This window comes from Acanthochromis polyacanthus, chromosome 12, assembly GCF_021347895.1.
Source record: "Acanthochromis polyacanthus isolate Apoly-LR-REF ecotype Palm Island chromosome 12, KAUST_Apoly_ChrSc, whole genome shotgun sequence".
Lineage (NCBI taxonomy): Eukaryota > Metazoa > Chordata > Actinopteri > Pomacentridae > Acanthochromis > Acanthochromis polyacanthus.
Window position 1 is genome coordinate 11,341,230 of NC_067124.1, and position 23,180 is coordinate 11,364,409.

A 23,180-nucleotide genomic window follows, 5' to 3' on the forward strand; every position below is an offset into this window, starting at 1 on the left:
GTGTGTGTGTGTGTGTGTGTGTGTGTGTGTGTGTGTGTGTGTGTGTGTGTGTGTGTGTGTGTGTGTGTGTGTGTGTGTGTCTATGCTTGTGCTTCCATTCTGTACTCCGTATGTGTATTTTTGTGCAATAAATGCAAAAACAATATGTGAGCCTGACTGTGTTTACTTTCATGAGGAGATTTTGTGAAAATTCCGTTCGGGATTGCATTGGCTAGTCATCATTGTCTAAGTCGCAATTTGTAATGCCTTAGCAAAGGTTACATCATTGCAGGGGACAGATGAGAAGGAGACAGAGGGAGGAAAGGAGAAAATCTCAAGGGAAGGTGAGACAGAAGACGGCAGGAGCGTTTCAAATAAATCACGCTGGTGAGGCGAACTTACAGATTTGACGGAGTCCTTGTCAACTTGGGCTTCTGTCTCCCACAGATGATGCCCATCTATTAATGAAAACACAATATTCAGTATCATACATTATGAACTGTATAATCTCACAGATATGACAAACGCAGGTGGCTGTAATGTGAGGATGTTACTCATATAAGCAAAAGAGACACGTAAGCTTTGGGGGTGGATTAGATGTTATTTTTTTAGCATTGTTAAATAATAATAGGTTAAATAATCTGTAATTTCAATTGCTTAACAAGATGACAAAAACAAATTTGCTGGTTTTGACTTGTCAAATGTGAAAATCTGTTGCTTCTCTAAGTCTTTGAAAACTGTCAGGTTTTGGACTCCGACAAAATAATACAGGGAAGATTTTTTTTAGGCTTTGCAAAATTGACACCAACAAGTTTGCCTCTGCTTAATACTTCATTTAATGTCTGTCTCCATTGAGTTTCGCACTATTTCTGTCCACTCACTGAATCCTTGATTAGATTTCTTTTTCTGTTTTCTCTTATACTACTATTGTCCCTTCTTTCTGTCCAAAGCTCTGCTCTGTGAAATGCTACAAAGAAAGCAGCAGCTTTCATTTCTTCATTTCTTTCTTTTCATCTCCATCTTGTTGTGGTAAGGAGGTTTCCCTTTGCTGCCATGCAATAAAACGCCCGTGAGCTACTGCAGCTGGTGGGAGCCTGCAGAAGCTCAGCTCGCATTCTTTGCGTTTTCTCTGTGATTTCATGCCACACCTTTTTGAGAACAGACGCTCTGGGCTCTGCTAGGGCAATCAGCACCCACCACAGCGCTATCTTTTTTTCAGAACCGATGACTCATTAAGGCTGTCAGAAATAGAAGTGACACAGAACAGCCTTTGTGTCAGTGGCACAGAATGTGAGGAAACAGCATGGGCATTGTGGCACGGCTACTATATGATACTGGATGGAAGCAGCAACGGAAAAGCTACAATTCACTTTAGAATCAGGGAGCTACAAGATAAGATAATCAGAATCATTTTCCAAATAGCCAGTAACGTAAAACCTGCAGTTCTGGGAGTTGTAAAACCCTTATTTTTTTTGCAAAGCGTTATGTTTTTCACATCATGCGGTGAGTGAAAGAATAAAGGATTCCAGTCACGGTTGACATATTACTGGTGAGATGTGGAAGTGGGGGCGGGTGGTCAGCTTTATTATTCAGACAGTGAACATCAGTTGGTATACCTTTCCAAAATGGCCATATTAAAAGTGGGAAAGAGAAAAACAGATGCAGAGACATCAGATAAGAGCTTTTCTATTTGAACTGGAGGAAATAAGAGTTGCATATGGAGAAATGGGCCTCGCTGATGGAGATGGAGTGGATGACTGGGGAATAGTAGCCAGGATACGCCTCGAGATCCACCACGGGGCAATGACTCTGTGCATGTGGCAGGTGATTGAGATGCACATGCAATGCTGTGAAGTTGTAAAGAGTATGGAAGGGCAATTAGAGCGAGCACAGACCGGGAGAAGGTCAGAGAAAGAGAGAGAGACAGAGACAGACAGAGATGAGCATTCCTCATGTTACGTCTAGGGGAACCAAGAGGGAATCTCACCCGCCTCTGCTCTGGGAGACTCTCCAAGAGGGAAACCTTAGACTACGACGTCAACCCCAACCTCCACTGGTAAACATGTTTTTCAAACTTTTATTCCTCTGTTTCTACCTTTCCCCCTGATCTTCTGTCTCACCTTTTCTACCTCCAAATCATTTTGTTTCATCAAAACTTTTCAGCTTTTGCTCCATGAGCAAAAATCTAAAGCTATTATTGAATTGAGATGAAGCCACCTGTGGCATATTTTTGCGATTCAGAAGTGTGCTGTTCGACTGATAACCACAGTACTTTCCATTTGCTCCTTTTTCCCTGCAACATCTGCAAAATGCTTCTGTTCCCGACAACACCTACTCCTTCATGCAACCTCCACCCACACATAATGCACACATACAGATGCAGACACATGCACACACGCAACCACAGTATCCTTCACTTTTTGTTCTGGCCTTCAACTTGAATTATAAGAGGGGAAAGCACAAAACAATAGGTGGCATAAAGAAACCCTGTCTGGAGAAGTCCTCATATAATCCTGTTGCAATTTAGCCAAAATTAGAAAACACGTGCAAACACATGGGCAAATAGTCACTCTTATTTTTAGCCTTTGTGCTCAAAGGTGCACCAATAATCTGTCTATTAGTCTGCATGACTCATGAGTGCAAATGAGATCCACAAAGACTAAAACCAGACAACCAGGATAACACTCTTATTCATCAGACAATTAGACCGCATGCAGGGTGAGGCCTCTGCGAGTCATCTCATCTTCAGTTCTTGACAACACATAATGTTGTGTACCTGGTGAAAACCTGGCAACAGTGTTGCTGTTATAGTAAATTTCATGCGAACAAATCTCCTTATTTGTTATTTTATTACTGACAGAGTTTTGGTTAATGCTCAAGATGTAGACAGAATGTGCTTCACCTGGTCTCATCATGTTAAACAACCATTTCACATGGTAACTATCACTTATAAGCCAATAATATTCTGTGGGTTTTATATCTACCACTTTCCAAATACAGAGCTCCAGACTGCTGACTAGTTACGTATTAGATTTCAAAATAAATTAAGAGACTTTTTTCTTTTTTTCTTTAATTCTGACAGCCAGAGGTGAAGTGTTGTGTAGAGAACGACAGCTTCCACTGACCAAAGAGAGTTCACGTCAGGATTTTTCAGAATGGAAAATATGATTCACGTCCTTAATTGCAGAGGTCGTCTTGTGAAACAATCCAGACATATTTTGCAGCTATGTCTCTTTTCCAGAGAAGATTTCAGGGAGTATTTTTCCTCTCTTTCCTGTTTACATATGTCAAGTTTATTTTCCATTTTATAACCCTCCTGATATGCTGAATGAAAACACTGCAGTAATTTTACACACATTTTTTACAGCAGTCATTTTGTTGTCCAATGAGAAGAAAAAGTCAAAAGGCCAAAGGGATTCCCCGATAACTGATCCCAGCGTTGCCGTTGCTTTCCCCTCTGAAACACCTGGCTGCTGCCAATCTGAGAACTGGTGAAACTGGAGAAATGGAAGTCTGCTTTGGATCGAGAGGCTTACATATAAATTATGCCTTGACAGTAGATTTATGATGGTTTACGGTGAGGAAGTGAGTTATTCTTGGTGTATAACAATGAAAGTGTAAGTTGACTTGACCTGAGTGTCGGGTGCACGCTGAGACGGACAGCGGTCAGTAGACTGGAATTTCATCCTTTTATCAAGAGTCCAGATGTGTGGCATTTTTCCTGAGAACGATCTGAAGAGTCAGAGTGATGGCTGAGGACCATTCGGATGTATATTTGGGTAATAATTGTTGAGTGCAAAGCGCTCACAGGGAAGACATCAAATCTTGTGACTCTCAGACCTGTGCAGATAAAACCTCAAACTGACTGTATGGTGAAGAGAAATGCAGATAGGTGGTTTCTTTGGTTTTTGAGCAGGGGGTCTGTGTAACAGTTTGCATAGATAAGAGAAACAAAGACCCGCGTATTGAGCCGCATTTCTTTAAGGTTTGATGACTATCTTTATCATAAAGAGGGGACATTCTTGCAGACCTCCCCCACAAAGAACAATTGCCACTCACTGATTTGAACAGCTTATCTGGCTATGACACATTCAGACAAGCCTGAAGAAAGGGTGGAGACCACAGGACAATCTAGAAATCTCCCCATTGTGATCAAATGATTCCTCTGATGCCCCAAGTAGCAGCAAGCTTTCTTAAACAAATAGCAGGTGAAACTGTCCAGTGTTACTGATCTACAAAGGGAAAATACACTCAATAAAGGCTATGTCAGCTGTATGAATCTCATTAAAGGGGATAGTGACGTCTCTCTCTCCACTACTGTATGTTTTAATTTGCTTTTCTTGGGTATTGATCCATCCATTTCTAATAGGTATGGCCTTAGAAGTGTACTGCTTTCATTTTATGTTGGGTGGCAAAGGAGGGTGAGAGGTTAAGCTCCTACGGGAGTTATAAATAATGATTGGTTTTGAAATAGTGCACTATACTACCCTAATTAGACCATAATTTCTCAAATCTCTAGCCTGAAGCAGGGGTGGAGGTTGACCTTATCCTGCCAAAACTATGAGTCAAGATTATGAAGGTTATCCTAGCCCAAAGCCAAAGGACAGTCTAGACATATCGCTAGAAGTACAATACATCGACCAGTTTGTCTGGTGTTTAGATTTGCTCAAGGTGAAGGCGTTCAGTAAAGTATAAACACTGTCTGAATGAACTCTCAGAGTTCAGATCGCAGTCTGCGAGGTATGGGTTTCTTGAACTACGAAGGTATGAAAATCTAAACATTTCAGCCTATTGCTCAGGAGTTTTAACACGAGAAGAATAATAGCCAGAGGGTATTGTAGTGGACTGTGCTGTCCTAATGTTACAGATTATACTGCGGCTCAGAATTCTCTGTCCAGCCTGAAGCAGAGGTGGAGAAGACCAGACTTCTCCCCGCTCCAGACCAGGCTATGTGGTGCTGCTGAGCTCCAGGCAATGCTCCAATCTGACCAGATGTAAAAACTATCCAGCTCACCAGGGAATTCCCTTACCTCCCCTCTGAGTCAGAGTGGAGGCTTTCCCTAGCTCGCTCTCCCACTCTCTCTCTCCCTCTGTTTGTCTGTCTGTCTGTCTCTCTCTCTCTCTCTCTCTCTATTTTCCCTGCCCCTAGCACTCATTCCATCCATGGAAAGTAGGGCAAGCCAGAACACACACTGCAATAGGTGCGCCAGGTATGCCTTCCTACTCCTGTGCCAAAAGAGAGGTTTGGGCAAACCAAAACACTGACACAAAACACATAATCAAAATAACAGACAAAACTGAAGCAAGTGCCAAACAATGCGAAAGGAGGTGTAAATTTTACTAAATGCTGACACTGCGGCTCTGCAAAAGGCAAAACAAATGACCTATTAAATATATTTGTCAATAATTAATGCAGTGAAAAAGAATGCTTAAATTGCAAAAGAGACAAAAATTAGGACTTCTGTGCTTTTTTGAGTCTATAGTTATGCATCCACAGTGTATTATCTTGTACTTCCTTCCTTGTGTGGTCAAGGATCAACTGAAAAACTATTATGAAATGAAAGTTTATCTGAAAATGTCATATAAATAAATGTATCTTTTTTTGGAACAGGAAGAAATAAAACCTACACTTGTCATTTATTCAGTAACTGAGAGTAAACATCAGGTCAGCTTGTATGATCATTTCTATGCACGAGGTCACAAGCAGGGTTTCTAAGGAAGCCTTGCTGTGTTTTTTCTGCTTCTCCTCTTCCTCTTCTTTCTGCCTACAGTCTTGAAGGCCTCGTCTTTTCTGTTTGGTCCCTCTACAGGGAATCCTTAGTGAATGAGTCACTGAAAACACTTCCTACTGAACAATGCAAACAGTCCTGCAGGCTAGCAGCTGCAGTGGGTACACATGTACACAACAACAAACACACACATGCACATGCAGTGGATACGCAGCGTTTGCATCACCCACATCCTGTGGATGGAGTGGAGTGGAGCAGTGGGGATGGACGTGGCATTTAAAAAGTAGAAGTAATTATTTTTCAAGGTGTATTAAGGTTTTTGTGCAACGTGGCAACGGTGACAAGCTCATTTGACACTGAGGACATCTCAGGGGGGAACAGACAGACAATCAAAACAACATAAAGGAAAGAGGAGGGAGATTAAATTAGACAAACAGAGTGAAACTATGATTTAACATCACAACAGGTTAAAACAAGACATATAGGTCTGTCATTTGTTAACGTTCCCAAAAGGCGACAGCACCAAAATATCTCGGCTTCCTCAAACTACCATGACTGTCCCTCATTTGCACCAACACTACGTTATATTTCAGCTAAAACTATTGTATAATTAAACTAACCTATACTAATATTAAGCAAAAGTGGACTTCACAACAGACAGTCCGTTGTACAAATTCCATGTGCTGTTAGATTTATGAATGTTTGACATATGTTGCTTTATGGTTTTCTGAGCTTTAAAATATGTTCCCCATGCCATTTTAAATAATCTCTCAATCAAGGTTGCTTGATGTTCAAAGTGATCACTTTCTTATTTTTAAGATAATGCCAGTCCTTAAAATTACAAGTAACTAAATTTATGTTCAAAGGATAAGTGTTTTTAGCTTTCCCTGTTGTCTCCCCTTAACTAAGAGGTTTTATTGGGACAATCTTGCAAATACTAATGGTATTCATTATTTAAGAGTTCAGCAAGTACTTGACATGTGCAAAAACCTTCATATGCTTGTGCTAAAAGCAGCAACACCATGCAACAAAAGAGTAACAAATGGAAACAGTTGGCGAAACACATGTATTTATGATTTATAGCTGTCTCATTTGCACTAATGGCTTTTGTGCTGTGTGTGATCTTCCCCTGACTCAACTTGGATGATTTTAACTGCATATAATTATTCACACAAGTTGGACTGGGACTCTCAAAAACCGTCTGCTGCTCCTCAGGATTTGCGGAATTTTCTGGAAGGTGTTTATTGGAGTCAATTTTGGAAAGTAAGCAGCCATCCTGACCTTCGATGGCAGTAACCATAATGGCTGTCACCACTGCGGCGAAAGCAGTGATTGGTGTTGTGCTGTTACAAAGAGCTTGGCTGTACGTGCACATGTGTGTCCTACTGCGTGTGCAAGCACATGTCTGCAAGTAGTAATTATTATGGCGCATTGCTCGGTATTTCATGAGTGCATTTAGTCATGAACTTTTCCAGAGGAAAATACAGTTATAGAATAAATCTGTAATATAATTAGGATTTTATTGGTTTCTTTTTTCCTCATCCCAGTTCGGTCCTTCTAAATCAACAATCAGAGCAATCTTAAGTCTGAGAGACTTCATGAAACAGCAGGATTCTCTGATTAAAATGCCAAAAGACAATATTTTGCAGTATATTTTGGACATAAGTACTTTTCCAGACTCATACTTGCACATACATAGTTGTCATTAGTGACTGATGTGTGTGTGTGTGTGTGTGTGTGTGTGTGTGTGTGTGTGTGTGTGTGTGTGTGTGTGTGTGTGTGTGTGTGTGTGTGTGTGTGTGTGTGTGTGTGTGCGCGTTCCTGTGTGTATGTGTATGTTTATAAAGTGTTGGTCTGTCTGTAATGGACTTTTTGACTTAGGAGACCCTGGAAGTGGTGGGTCATTAAAGTTTACATAAAAGCATACTAAGTAGTAGGCAGACAATCATTCTTTCGATCTCTCTCTCAGTCTCCTTCTCGACACCACAGAGACGGAAAACAAACCACTGAAATGTCAACGGCAGGCACGAGTGTGGGGATCCCGCTAGTGTAGCGCTCCACACAGACTAATGTCTTTAGCGGGTATCGAGGATAGAGGTAAGAAAAACGAAGAGTGAAAATAGAGAAAAAGGAGGAAGTGGAGCACCGAGGTGGGGCGCGTAGGCAAAAGAAGGGAAATGGAAGCTAGAAGGGGTCACAGGTCTCAAATAGCAGGAGGTGGAGGGGTAAAGGAGTTGTTTATCTGTGGGCTTTCCTCTCCAGGGGATCCCCCTCCATGAGTAAAGAAAGCCAGGAGGAAGGAGACCTCATAATACCAAGTTCATCCACCTCCCCTTGCCCCATTGTTGCTGCCTCCTTAACCCCTGAGGTGCTCAATAGGAGACCGATATAACAAGGAAAAGGGAGGTAGACAAATGATCAATGTAGAAAAGAAGAACAAATTCAGTTTTGAGTGAACTTTGTGAGGAACAATTCAAGCATTTTCAAAAGATTCAGAGTACATTTTGCAAGAGTTTTCTAACCTTTTGTTGAACATGAATTAAGAATTAGCTGTTGATCCTCAAAGGACATGTGATGCATTCAAGCATAGCAATCTGAACACATAGATGTCCTAGTTTCTTTTCCACTGGGGGTGCTGAGGGGACTGACGCACCTGCCCTTTTGCCCCTTGATGCCCAAAGTGCACTTTTGTCGAAGTTGCTTTTTAAATTTTATGTAATTTTATTTAATTTCGTTTTTTTATTTGTAAGTGTGTGTGTGTGTGTGTGTGTGTGTGTGTGTGTGTGTAAAAGCATTTGAGGCCCAAAATCCATCCATCCATTCTCTATACACCGCTTTATCCTCACTGGGGTTGCGGGGGGTGCTGGAGCCTATCCCAGCTGACTCCGACGAAGGCAGGGGACACCCTGGACAGATCGCCAGTCTGTCGCAGGGCTACATATACACACAAACAATCACTCTCACATTCACACCTATGGACAATTTGGAGTAATCAATTAACCTCAGCATATTTTTGGACCGTGGGAGGAAGCCAGAGTGCCCGGAGAAAACCCACGCATGCACAGGGAGAACATGCAAACTCCATGCAGAAAGATCCCAGGCCCAGGCCGGGATTCGAACCGGGGATCTTCTTGCTGCAAGGCGAAAGTGCTAACCACTACTCTACTGTGCAGCCCTGAGGCCCAAAATAATAAATAAATTAAACAAAATAAAAAAAATAATAATTCAGATCTACCCTCGGTCGTCACATGATCCACGTAGACATCCCTCCCTGCTCTGAGGTGTCCAGAAGCCCTATAGCTCAGTGCTCGCGCTGCTAGTCTAGAAACCAGAGACCAGAGGGAGGACTTCAACAACTGATGAGGAGGTTTTCCAGCTTTATTCGTTTGTGTATGGTGTATTTTTGCAAGATGACAGACAAAGTGAAATAAGCATCCTGTGTGTGTGTGTCTGACTCTACACACACCTCTCATAAGTTATAGTCGCTAGTTAACCACACACAGCATGCTGAGAGGACAAATATGCCAGGCTTCTTTTTGTTTCTGTATGTTTCTTTTGTCATGGGCTAAGTGCATCAGAGAGATGTATCTTACTGTCAGTGAGCTGCAGTGTGTTTCCTGTGTTTCTAGAGGCAATGAGGCATAGGCTACTTATTTCACTAAAACTATGTACATGCATTTTCACTTAATTTTGGACTATTGCAGTATAAATACAATGACAATAATAATTAGAAGAATTTAAATTGTGATTTTCTCAACCTCTCATTTAAAGATATCAGTACTTGTTTATAACATTTGCATATAGAGACAAATTTAATATAACATGCATAAATTTAAAGTCTATAACTTTTATACTTTTGCTGTCTTGTGCCAAGTGGATAGTCAAACTGAATACAAGCACAAATACATTTAAATACATGATTTCTGTATCATTTAATTATTTTTTTACTTTATTATTAGCACTACAGATAATAAAGGACAGATTATGACTCCGCACCATGGAGCAAATCCGTGGCTAGACAGCATATGTCTTGAAAAGGTATGAAATTTAAAAGCAAGGACTCAAGGAAGAATAGCCACAATTAAACAGTCCAGTGTTTAATGGTGATCTAAATTCAACTTCAACATTTTGTCAGCATTGCTCAAGGGCCCAATGGTGGCCACATCGAGGTTTGAACCACTGACCTTCTGATCAGTAGTCCATTATGTCACTGCTTCCATGTTACATTCTTCATTAATATGGGTTGCTACAATTCAGCCATTTACATTGAAAGGTATGTTTCTGTATGGTGTTTCAAACTGGTGCTCCATGTGCCCCCTTTTAACTTTGAGCATCTGACCCTCCAAAGGTCTCTGTATGACCCTGATCAGCATGCACAAGTTAGACTAAGACCAGGAAACTCAGATTGTGCAATTAGGAGTATGTTTCGTCTCTTTATTTTTTTTAGAGATTACCATCTGAACCCTCTAAATTCCTGGTGGTTTTTTGCTTCTGTCACATTTCTACTCACTATGGGATCACTTTTCACTACAATATAAAGTTCTGCAACTCCATGGAAACACAAACATGGCTAGAATAAGAGAGAACTCAAACTCAAAGATGTGTTTTGTGCAATATGACACAGATGTGCAGACATTTGCCACAACAAAGAATTGAAACTGAATTTCTTCTACTATTCATTTTTACAAAATTCTAAAAAAACTAGAATCAATCTGTACATCATTTTTCCAAGAACCCACAGGTACTACTGATACTGGAAAACATCTACATACATAAATGTTTTATGATCTACATTTTTAATTTCTTTCTATACTAGTCTACCACCTGCTCTGTGTACACACAGCCTGCAGTTCAACCAAGTTCAGAATTTTTGTCACAAAAGTCTTGGTCCCCACCAAGTCATACTCATAATTTCTCTGTTGCACCAAGGAACACAGCATCTTTTTTTCTTTAACAGAATGTTGTGTATAAACAGCTTGGTTTTTTTAAGCAATTTATAAAAATGTCACATGTAGATAAATGGTTTTTCGTTGAAATATCACGATTTTAAGCTTGGATGTGGGTAATTTTTCCATTTGAACCACATCAAGTATAAAAAAATAAATGTTTCTATCTGTTTTTACAGTTTCTTACTCTAACAAATGGTGTTATTTTGGTGAATTTTTTGGTGTAACATATAGGTGATCTTTGTCTTGAAGGTCAAAATGGTGGTAAGTTTTTTTAAATATATGAGGAGGTCTGACCACTAACACAGGGAACTTTGAAAACTATGACTGATAAATTGGCGGATACTGTCATTAGTGATGAGTAACACTTGTGATATTCCTCCCTCGTCTTTCCATAGTTGTTGCTCATCAGCAGCAGCAGTTAGGTCAAGCTTTAACAGAAGTACCACTGTGCTCCACCTTTGCTTTGATTTACTGGATGCAATCAAGGAAATGATCACAATCATCATTCAATCTGCAAAGTTCATCGGTGGAGTTTTCTAAACGTTGCTTCCACCTACGCAACTAGGAAACACATGGCTAAAAATCTGGACAAAAAAGAAAAGAAAAGGAAACAGCCTTTTAACCATGCAGCCAGGAAGAATGTCTGCTCGATTGGACTGAGGACAGTTTTAGAAAAAGTAAGTGAATGAACGGGTTAACTGTCAAAAGCAGGGGAGTCAGGGAGGGAGGGACAGAGAGGGAGAGAGGGAAAGTGAGAGAAAGAGACGTTGCACATGCCCTGGTTGTGATTCATTCCTTAACTTGTGGCGAGCACCACTGAGCAGGCAATGGAAACTTCAACAAATGTAAATACGCTTTGGTTAAAAATATAGTGGCTTAATGCACACCACATGTGGCTCGCTGGCAAGTCCTGCTCTATTTTGACGGGAGGAGAGACAGAGGAAACGCAACAGAGGAATAAAGGGAGAAAGACATTTGAAAGAGATATTGGGGAGGGAAATTGAAAGGCAGAAAACATGGTTGTGGATTGAAGCTTACCCTGAGCCTTCTCCACAAACACCACTTTGGACTCAGGGAGGAAGTTGAGACCACTGAGAAGCATCATTTTGCCCCCAGTGGCAGAGAAACTGTCCACACTCTGCTTCTCCACCAAGGGAAGCTCCTGAGCTGAGCGCTGGGCTGTTAAAGGACAGAAATGCACATTTCAATGCCACAGAAACTCACTGAATGATCTCCATCTATTAAAAAAACAAACAAAAAAAACAACACAAGCCCAGCTCACAGCCAGTGAGCCAACATGAGTTCTTGGTTAGGGAAACAGGCTTATCAACTTTATGATGATGATTTCATGACCCATAGCAAAGAGGTTTTCAGTCAGCAACTGCTCTTTAAATGACATCGAAAAAGGAGAACAACTGATGAAAACAACATTTTTATGGTCGGATCCTTGTTCATTACTTTCCCTCGAGCAGCCTATGGCCAACCACCTGCCTCTGCTTTCTATGAAATGATGCTAGCTAGTTACCTTTGACCTCTGGAATTTGGTGACTAGATTAAGAACCAGAGACAAACACTATAGGTTAATTAACACTGTGCAATTTAAATCTAAATATTGTATTTAATAGCACTGAACTACTTCAACTCTCACCAACTAATCTTCTATAATAATGAACCATTACAGATAACCCACCTCAGATTAACATCTACTAATAAGCTACAGTTATTTTGGACCACAAACTATAATGCCAGTTCTGTCTCACCAATTTTAATTGGCTTCCATGGGTGCAAAAAACATCACACTTCTTTATACAAATGAATGACAAAGAAACAGAGGTTTCTTTCAATGTGCTCATTCATCTGTGCCAAACCTGGGGCTGGTAAACGAACTTTGTGGAACCTGTGCTAATGGGGTAGGCTTACCACAATAACTTGTGCATTTACTCATAAAATGTGAATTTGAGATAGATAGCATGTGTGTTTGGCATAGCGTATAATGCATCTATTGCCTTGGCAAATACCTTTGATCATATAAAGCTCACTGGGTGCAGAGGTACTGAATTTGCTCCAGCAGGTAATAAAATAGTAGCTCAGTTTATTGGATTACAACAATAGATGCCACCTTTTGCCTAAGTGTAAAGCCAAGAGGAAAGGCATGCTAGATTCATATTTCTCTCTCTCTCTCTCGCTCTCTCTCTCTCTCTCTCTGTGTATGTGTGTGTGTGTGGGTCCAAGACTTACAGCATTCAATGGGGTTGGAAGCTGTCTGCAGGGACACTGTCCGGCCATTGGATTGGTTGATGTGCACACGAAACACCAACCTTACACGAGTGTTTTTACGTCCAATGTCCGTTTCTCCTTTCCGAAGCTCAATGTCAGAATTACGCAGCTTCAGGATTCCTGCACAATCAATTCTAGAAAAAGAGGCAGGAAAAGGCAAAATTTAGCACATCATGACACATAACTAAGACAATAGAAAGGTGAAGTTGACCTGTTCATTATTATGGAGCAGCCGCTTTAAAAAAGCATTAGTTTGTGTTTTCTCTTTTATGACACACCCAGGAATCACAAAGGGTACTTTCTATAGGATGTTTTACACAGAAAGTATGGATTAGGGTTGAACTGGGACCATATTTCTTTAGATTTCTTTACTCTTGGTTGTTTACACAGAGACATTGAGCAGAGCTGCACTGCATTCAGACCGGCAGTGAAGTCCTCATTGGTGTTACAGATCATGCACTGGAGGTTCACTGGAGCATGACCATGTCATTATTAATCCAGCATGTCATTGAAGGCAAAATTGGACATTAATGACTTTACATCACAGTTTTCAATGGTCACAGTGGTCCAAGAATTAGCCGTTTCTTGGAGAAACCCTCTGGACGGAGCACGGCATGGCTTAGAGTATCACACGAGGTCCGCAGTGCGCAGAGTCATTCTGCTATCAAGCCTGCTTTGTCCTTTCACACCGTTCCCTTGATGCATTTTGGGCTTAATCCACAGTTAATCATTACCACATGTAGCAATACACCATTTACTAAACTGTCCGTCTTTACTTCATTTCACAATTTGGGAGGAATAGGGGTAAAGTTTCTGTAGCCCTATAAGGTACAGTCAATTCCAGCCATTTTCAGTACAAAAAAAATCGCTAATATTTTATTTGTAAATAAAAATATGATGAGAAATACAGGGAATATTGGACGCGCATCGCGAGGTGCATTTCCTCGAAAACGACCTATTCGTGGATTATATACCGACTTCAAGACATGTTTTGGACAAAATATTTTACTGGCTTGTTTTGTCTGGACGTCCAAGGTTGGATTATGGCCGTTTTTTTGTGGAATATTTTCATCTGTGTGTAATAAGGAACCCGCAAATGTGAGTCGTGCTGTGTACGTTAAAGCCGTGTACAGAGAACGGATGGATGGATATTCGTTGTTTGTCGGACAAATGTGTTTATATTACCCGCTGTGGTAATCACATCTGAAAGTGGTTTATACCGGCGGATTCATGAGAATCTAAGCTTTCCATCTGTGTATAATGTTTCTATCATCGAGTTTGCAGCGTCGGTCAATTAAGCGAAATACTTTAGCGCATCTCAAAGCGGCCCGTATTCGGGCCGCTGAACCTTAATAGGTTAACTTTTCCTTTGCGGAAAAAACGCATTCATATGAAAGTAAGGCTTTTCATGAATTTAAATAAAACTAGTGTGGCTGGTAAAAAAGTGAGGGAATGCAAATGGGATATGGTTTGGCATTTCAGTTATTTTACATGGTAGCTGTTTGGGCCCCATTCCTGGAACATGGTAAAGTCAGGTTTTATACCAGTCTGCTTTTCCCTGAATTTAGTTAGCACCATATAAATCAAGAAAAAATAGCATGTACCGTCATGCAAAGTACCTATTACTTATCAGTCTTGCATGATCTAGGGTTTTTGTCATGGAAATTGATGTAAATAAACACAAGATAATGCAGATAGTGGAAATTAGAAGCCACTTTCTATAGTTTACAGAACAGTATAACCTGGTATGGAAAAGATAAATCTTGAGAAAACAGAAGTTAGATATAGATAACACATTATTGATAGCATTCTCCACCAGCAATACTAATACTAAGACAATATGTGAATTTAAAACAACTCCTGCATCGTAACTCAAGTGATAAAGGCGACAACTTATTCTAAATGTAATCCTGCTGGTTAGGCTATAGCTATGTGTCATAGTTAGATTTTGTAGAGACACTTAAGATGAACTGATCTGTTTTGGATAAGATAAATTTCCTAGAAGAGGAAACAAAAGAAAGATCGAATCTGTCTCAAAGTTTGATGGCACGTCTCGACTGTCTGCATCCCACACAGCTAGCAGGGGGGGATATTCAGATCTCAAAATTAATATCCGGATACCACCGTCACAACTGAATATTCGAATATTCGGGTCCAGCCCTCGTTATTATATATATCATCTTAGTTTCTGATCCTTCTAATAAGCAGACCATAAGCCCCACTGGCAGAAAAAGAAAATTAGCTTGTTAGCTAGCTCGTTATAAGGTCAACACATAGTCTGTATTTCTAAAGATGGAAATAGAGACTGTAGTGTCACCCACTGGTTTGTGAAACACTGTTTTGAAGCATCTAGTATGGTATTTGGCCAATCTTTTAAAACCAGATGTAATGACCAACTCAAAGCTACTGCGCAGGAAAAATACAGTATTGAGATCCAGCTTTATTGTCTATTTTGCCCTCAGTGGGGCAATAATTTACAAAATGAACCTTGTGCTATATTCAAAGAGTCTTGAAGCTGGTTATTAAGACCATAAACTTAGGAGGAACATTTTTACTTCGGTAATAAATCAAGGGAGAAGTAGGTTCCGTTTCTCAGCGACTTTGAAACAATTGGACTTCTTTCTGCAATCAGAGGTGTCACTCCCTGAAGGCTGTTAGAATTTGTAGCAAACTTTCATTTTAGTTGCACTTTTCAGATTTTTTTTCTACAGCTTTTGGATAAACATTAATGAGCTTGGCAACAATGCTGTTGTCAACTTTGAAAGGAGTGAAACAGAAGACTTTCTGCAGCTTATAGTGCTACAATATACTAAATTTCTAGCCAGTGTTAGTGTTACTGCTAACACCTACCGTTTTTCCAACAGTAGCAACTCAAAATGAGTGCTATGAAAAAAACTGTTTGTTTAGATTTTACATAGTAATTTATAGGTTTTTTTAATAATATAGAATTCTGTGTGTGGCTGCACAGTGGAGTAGTGGTTAGCACTTTCGCCTTGCAGCAAGAAGATCCCGGTTCAAATCCCGGGGTGGCCCTGCTATCTTTCTGCATGGAGTTTGCATGTTCTCCCTGTGCATGTGTGGGTTTTCTCCGGGCACTCCGGCTTCCTCCCACAGTCCAAAAATATGCTGAGATTAATTGACTACTCTAAATTGCCCGTAGGTGTGAATGCGAGAGTGACTGTTTGTCTGTATATGTAGCCCTGCAACAGACTGGCGACCTGTCCAGGGTGTTCCCTGTCAGCTGGGAGAGGCTCCAGCACCCCCCGCGACCCTAGTGAGGATAAAGCGGTGTATACAGGGTGACCCAAAAGTTTGGAAACAAAGTTTAACTGCAGTGTCTATTTGAGTTGGGAGTGCATGAATTCACTCTTATTTTACCCATTTTTGTTATAGCATAATAAAATAACTTAAAAGCATAGTATTTGCCGAGTGCAATAACTCGGAAGAAAATTAATAGAACCGTAAGGTACAGGTATCCTGGAGCATAACTTCATAATGCAGGCCATCAGTGTCAGATTTCAAAACTCTTGATGGTAAAGTATCTGACAGTTTTAATTTTTTTAAACATTCAAAAGTCCTATGAGGCAACATTTACTGGGCAGTTTGAGGAACCTTGACTGAAGATACATTCCAGAAGATACCAGTGTAACCAGTTGGTGGAAACTTTCACAACTTTGTATAAAAACAAACATGAACATGTCGAAATATGTTTGTTTTACACTAATCTGTTACTCTTCTGAATATATCTGCGGTACTGATTTATTGAAATAACATTATATTATTTGGATTATAGACTTTTCATTTGTTTCCAAACTTTTGGGTCACCCTGTAGAGAATGAATGGATGAATTCTGTGTGGTCACCAACTGACATTGTTTTTCAACTGCAGTTCTGCTGTTTTTCTTTGCTTCTGGTACTGCAAGCTATAGGGCTGATTAATTGGACCCAAAATCAGAGTCATTCTTTTGGGAAGCAGTACTCTTTTCACAAGACCTGTTAGTTCAGTAGAGATCTTCTGATACATTCACCTTACTGGCATATATTAACCAAGCCTAATGTAATAGGACCACATCATACTACTGCATTATTGGATTTTCAACATTTCATTGCTCTAATTTTTTAAATCTGTGCAGCATTGGGCAGAATTAAGTCACCCGTGGTCTCAGTGTGTCAACACAGAGTACTTACTTTACTTCCTTAGAAACTGTGAATCCCTCGGGGCAAAATTACATTTCTCAGTTTTGAAGGCCTTTTTAAAAGTGTGTGCTGTACAGTACCTATCATCAGCCATTCTGTTTGTTAAGCTGAAGCAAAGATGAATGTGGAGAGAAAGAACAGTGTGTGTGTGATTGAAAGTAACGATTAAGGGAGAAAAATGTGGAAAGAAAAAGGTGGAAAGATGGATCAACTTGCAGAGGTCTAAGAGCACTCACATGGCTCTCATGTTGTTTTCAGGCAGCAGAGGGATCTCCAGAATTTTGGTGTTGGATTGCATGACTTCATGGCTGGCGGTGGAGACGGTTTTGCCAGTGATGCGGTGGACCTGGTAGAAGGCATGTGGTCGCAGGAGGCGGTCGTCTGCGGTCCCTATGAACAGCTGCAGGGTGAGCGGCTCGCTTTCCATGTAACCATAAAGCTGGCGGGAGAACAAAGGGACCCAGGTGAGAGCCAGCATCAGGTTTTGAGACCCCCATCTCAGGCAATTCCTCATTCAGAAAATTGAAATTGAATGCTCATCAGCTACTGATAGTAAAAAGGGTTTTTAATGATAGCTCTGACATGATATAAGGGCTGTGCAAATAAGGCTCTTTTCATTGTGTGCTTTTTGGTTGGTTTGGAGACCCTTTTCAGTGGTCTGTGAAGTTCTCTTTTACCCAAGTTACTTCTACATTCCTTTAGGAGCAGCTGAAGAATAATGTTTGTGCCTGTGGTATGGACCAGCCTGGCGGAGAAGATGGCTTCTCATCACTTCACTCTTCTTTAAAACCTCACTGTTGCTTTTAAAAAGGTGCTGGCAGAGAGGTAAGCAGTTGACAGTGAGTCATTGGAAAGAGACCCTTGCAGAGACAAAATAAGAAACCAGGGCAAACATTTCTAATTTGTTTCACGGTGTGGTGTTCTCATCGTAAGCTTTGAAGAAGTAATGGCTATGCCAATAAAACTGTTCCACTATAAATACAGAGTAAAATCAAAATAGAGACACTGGCTATTCATACTTACATCATACAAACATTAATACATACGTAGCACTGGAAACAAAATCATGACATGCACATTTGTTTAAGGTTTCTCCATTCTTTCTATATTGAACCCCACATTCATTTAGAGTGATGTAAAATTTTCTCTGCAGGTACAGTAGTTAGAGCTGAACACCTAAATCTGATCAGCAACAACACCAAAATACTTCATGGAGCGCTGCATGCAGACATGATCCAGCCCCTTTTTGCCTTTGGCCAGTTATGAACATGCATTATGATTTCCATTAAAGCTCAGAGACTGCATCCCACTGTGATGAAAGAGACTCCTGTATCAGAACCACCACTTCAAACAACTACCACTTCCTCCAGCAGGCCTCCATTAGCTGTCACTGCTCAACTAATAAAAACATCAAATCTTTAAAAAAAAAAAAAAAAAGTGAAGAAAAACTCCATGCATAGTTTGAAAAGTAATGTCGACTTTGGGGTCAACTGCACTTCAAATATGAACTGTGACTGCCAATTTGCATTTAGCGTCCCTAGATCATTTTCTGACACTGTCTAATGTAACATAAATTGATGATTTAACCAAGTGTGTAATGGTTTAAAAATATGAACATTGAGGCAGGGCTTCAAAATTCAAAATGTGGTGAAGGACAACTGATACTTTGAGTGATTTCTGACCAGAATAATTTGCCAACCAAGTCATTTCTGGTGGAAAAGAGTCTTAACACCAGAGACCTCCCAGGATATTCATTCATTTTGCAGTGCAAAGTGGTCATACAGTCATAACAGCGGATGTTGGTGTGAGCTTAGAAATCTCTCCAAACCTAGAAGCTGTCAGGAAGCTGCAGAAACCATCTGGTGCACAGAAAATCGAGAAGACCAACTTCTCATCAAGCGGACCTCTGTAGATCCATCCCGGTGGCTACTTGACCACATGTGACATTTACTGTGAGGGATCAGCAACTCAAAGCCACGGCTGACCAATTCATGGCCATCATCTGAAAAAAACCCACAAATTGATCAATTACCGCAGTGTACTGCTTCAGACCAATTTTCTTTGAGCGCCGTCCGAGTGAAAACAGTGGTCATGTCAAATGGAATAAAAGACCCTTGTTGTTTATCTAACTCACTGAGTCATTTAAGAAAATGCAGACCACATGTAACCAATGACATAATCTGATTAATGGGTTTATAATTACCTTTGAGAGGGCAAGCAATTATGGGGTTTAAAGAAGAGCAAGGTTGGTGGAAGACTGTGGAGCTGTCACTGGAGGTCTGTGGAAATTAGTGCTCCAAAGCCATGGACACCTCATGCCTTTGGTTTGAAAACAAATTTGTCTGGATACTGTATTAAAAGTCGTCTGGTCTGATAATAAACACAAAGATTAAATGCCTTTGGTCTGTAGTTGACGACAGATTGTCTGGATTTTTGACAAGACAGTGGATGTGTTCTCTTTCTTTCCAGTTATACAATATTCAGAATTAATTATGTTGAATAAAAATAGGATTTGACCAGACATTGGCTTGGAGTATATATCCATATGTCTCAATAATCTAAGCACCAGTGGTTATCTGGTTTTGCTCTTTGATTCAGATACCAAGGGAGTGTATAGGGAGTGGTGTAGCTCAGGCTGTCATTCATCTCCAGTTCCAGCTATCATATTTTTCTCCTCAGCTCCCTGTAGTGTCTCTAGCAGCTGTCTTGACCTGTGAGCTAGTCACACATGCTAGTCATCAGTGAGTTAGACCGAGGTCAGGAGCTTCTTGAAGTCTCGGCATCCTGAGGGACCACTTCATCTATGCAGTGATCTCACCAGCAGACCCTGCTCCCCTTGTTATATTTTACTTATGGTGTCACCAGAAGTAATTATCCATAGCCGCACATGCTACCAGTTACTGGCACATTGACTCACGGGAGGGCTATGGCGGAGCATGAGGTACAAATCTGAAACACCGGAGCGTAAAATTGCATGACGTTGCCTTATGATTTAATAAAACACAGGCAACCGCGCTACAAAGCCATGTCGTCTGCTACTTTTTGCCTCAGCAGACTTCTTTGGGTTTTTCTCTGACCTCCAAGCATTACCTCAGCTGCCACGTGGCTGTATGGAGGCCCACAAGAGAGGGGGGATGTGGGGGGAGAGTGGGGAGAGAGCGGGCGGAGGGTGCCGGGGTGGGGTGGGGGGTGGGGTGGTGGGTGGTTGTGGGTCGGTGGGGTGGGTGGGCTTATCTAGTTCGCTCGGTAGCGCACTATGACGGTGGCGTCCTCACTTGAAACCGTAGCAACCCCATGGAGGTAAAGGAAGTGATTAATGAGGTCAGGTAGTCCTCTTGGTGACGCTGGTCTTCCCAGCAACTAAAGAAGGCAGTCTGGTCCCCCCTAGGTGACCTCCCTCAATTCCTTTACCATATGTGCTCCTCTGACCCTCTCCCAACGGTCCCTCCTTCGCTTCTGTTAAACTTTTGTGATGCTCACTCAACTGCACACAACAAGAAGAGCGCAAAACTTACGTCTTCATTTTATTCTCAATGGATGAATAACATTGAGGGAGCTGAGATTGTGTAGTAAACTCTAAGTTTACTACACAATCTGATGACACACACCTGTGACCTCAGTTCTGTATTTGTCTCGATGCTCCCTGCGAAATTGGATCAGAGAGTTGATAATTTTGACCAGATGAGTTTCTCTTGCTGTAACAGCAGCCTATCTGGCACACGTACTGTATATTTATTTTGAGCTAATCTAAACCGAGTTTAAATCAAGGCTTGATTTGCAGCTGTTTCTGGGTGCCAGCTTTACCACTGTGTCAGCTAGATCCATTTACACCTCGCACCGCAAGCCACTGTAGCACGAACCATTTCTGATAGCTGAGCCTCAAGTAAAACATTGTGGATATGGCTGCTGACGCATTAATTGTGTAATTGTTTGCAGCTGTATTGTCTGGGTCAGTTGTGATGATATGGAGGGTGAGCTAAAAAGGGAGAGGAGGTTGCACCCAGTCCTGCTTACGACCATTCATCTCTGATTCGCCTTTGGACCGTTTCACATCCATCACCGCTAAGTTTCAGCCCTTGGGATACAGTCCCATATGTTGTTTTTTTGATTCTCTTATTTGCTTCACTCAATGAAAATCGCTCATGATTAAATAATTACAGAGGGCAATGTTTCATAAGCTAAATATAAATAGTTTCATAGCACATCTGTCATTTTCTTTAGTAATAGTGACATTCTCAATGCTGCCTGCATCTGGCCTCAATTGCTCAAAGAAAGGACTTTAACATGTAAAGTTTAATAATGACTCGATGGTAAATTAGATATGTCTGGCCTGGCTAGAAATTAAGTGTGAATACACTCCACAGGCCTGCAGTGGGCTGCCTTCTATCGCTCTACAGTGATTTCATCACTGCCTGGAGAAATGTCATGACTTGTAGAAGTCCACGTGGCAGAGGATTGGGGAGAGAAGAAGGAGAAGATGACTGAGTGCAGTGGCAGTGGAGAGGGGGAGACTGAGGCAGGGGAGGAGAAATACAACAGCACATTCAGGCTTTTTCCCATTATCACGCTCCCTTCTCTGTCAAGTGCTGACACACTCACACAGCCACCCTTTGCTATACCCAATTAAATGTACGCTCATCTAAGTTGTCTCTCCTTCCAGACTTTACTCCATCATCCTCCTGCCCTGCTAATGTCTCTAGTGCCTCATAATGAATCCATAAGGCAACATATGCAATCTTTTAATGTGCTGTGTTTCCATGACTCCAAATTCTGCTTCTTTTATAAGCAACCAAACAGCTATATCCCTCAAAGTTTTTGTTGAACTGAGTGCTTCAGTGTTATGTCATTTAGGGCATAGTTTCAAGCACAAGCCTATGTCTAGACCAGCGAGGGGCCAAATTCCATATAAAAGAATGGCTTTGTTACCAGACAGCCTGCCATAAGAAATATCATCCAAACCTACAGAGACTTAGATGATGTACAGATGACTGCTGGGCCGCCCTAATAGCAAAACTACCCACTAGTGTCTTGCCTCATAAATCTGTGGGCTGTCTGGGTATCACCTCAAACCAGTGAAAATGATGCATATTTCTCTCAACTTTTTCCACTTGTTATTAACTGGTAATTAGTGGTAGCCCAATACCAGTGTAAGGGAAGCCCCGCAGATGGAGAACCACAATTTGAGAGTGGCATAAATACCCCTTTGGGCAACAAATAATAGGCCTGACTAAGCTCTTACAGCACTACAGGGTACACCAAGCCTTTTGAATATCAAACAAGAGACGGCAGTAGATTTAATGAGCAATTAGCAGCTACAGTATAGGATGCTGTAGATCAGGGGGTTTTCTTTGAGACATTACGCAGCCAACAAGCACCGGATCCCAAGGTGAAACCGCACATGCAAGAAACTCCACACATGTTCGCCAAGGTCTTTCATGCCATTGTGGCGGAAACATACTGCAAATTTGATGTGCATTACATACAGTTGTAGAGGAAGGGAGATGGGTATTAAGTCACGCACATGTTAATAGGGATGATGGCCACATCCTGCTGAAATTACACCATGTCTGTTGCTGCTTTAGACTTAATGAGAGAGTGTATGATCAGGGGGGAGGGGAAAGCCCTATAGGCCAGTGATTATGCTATATGAAGCAGCCATAAGCGGGACTGCACTGCATGCTGCACAACAGACTTAATACTCCACAGGTGGTGTTGTCTGCTATTACCAAGGGCCTGTCGGATGTCTGTGTGTTTCCTGACTGAGGTTGAACCTGTATGTTTTTACAACATCTTCAACTGAATCCAAGTTTTAGATCAGAACAAGGTCACACCCTCTGTTATCGTCTCAATGAAAATAATTTGCCACAAATCCACTTTCCCCCCAATGTTCTCCTATGGAAAAACGCATCAATCAATGTCACAGTGGTAGTCTGAGCTAAGGTTGACCAGGTTGTTGGTTTTTCCTAAGCGCAGTTCGAAAAATCACTCGCCGTTTGACATAGCTGTGGTGAGAGAGGGGAGCGTCTGGAGCAGTGTGCAAGGAGCCGATA

At 41.2% G+C, this 23,180-nt stretch overlaps 1 protein-coding gene across 2 annotated transcripts in view; it reads right to left on the bottom strand.

Annotated features, from left to right (window-relative positions):
* Positions 1–23,180, bottom strand: part of LOC110962995 (nuclear factor of activated T-cells, cytoplasmic 1-like) — a 68,848-nt gene that overhangs the window by 35,756 nt on the left and 9,912 nt on the right. For both annotated transcript variants that reach the window (XM_022211153.2, XM_051957258.1), the window contains exons 4-7: positions 17,367–17,569; positions 12,896–13,068; positions 11,696–11,836; positions 382–437 (exon numbers count right to left, since the gene is read on the bottom strand). In XM_022211153.2, the coding sequence (XP_022066845.2) occupies positions 382–437; positions 11,696–11,836; positions 12,896–13,068; positions 17,367–17,569 (573 nt within the window). The remainder of the gene's footprint in view (positions 1–381; positions 438–11,695; positions 11,837–12,895; positions 13,069–17,366; positions 17,570–23,180) is intronic.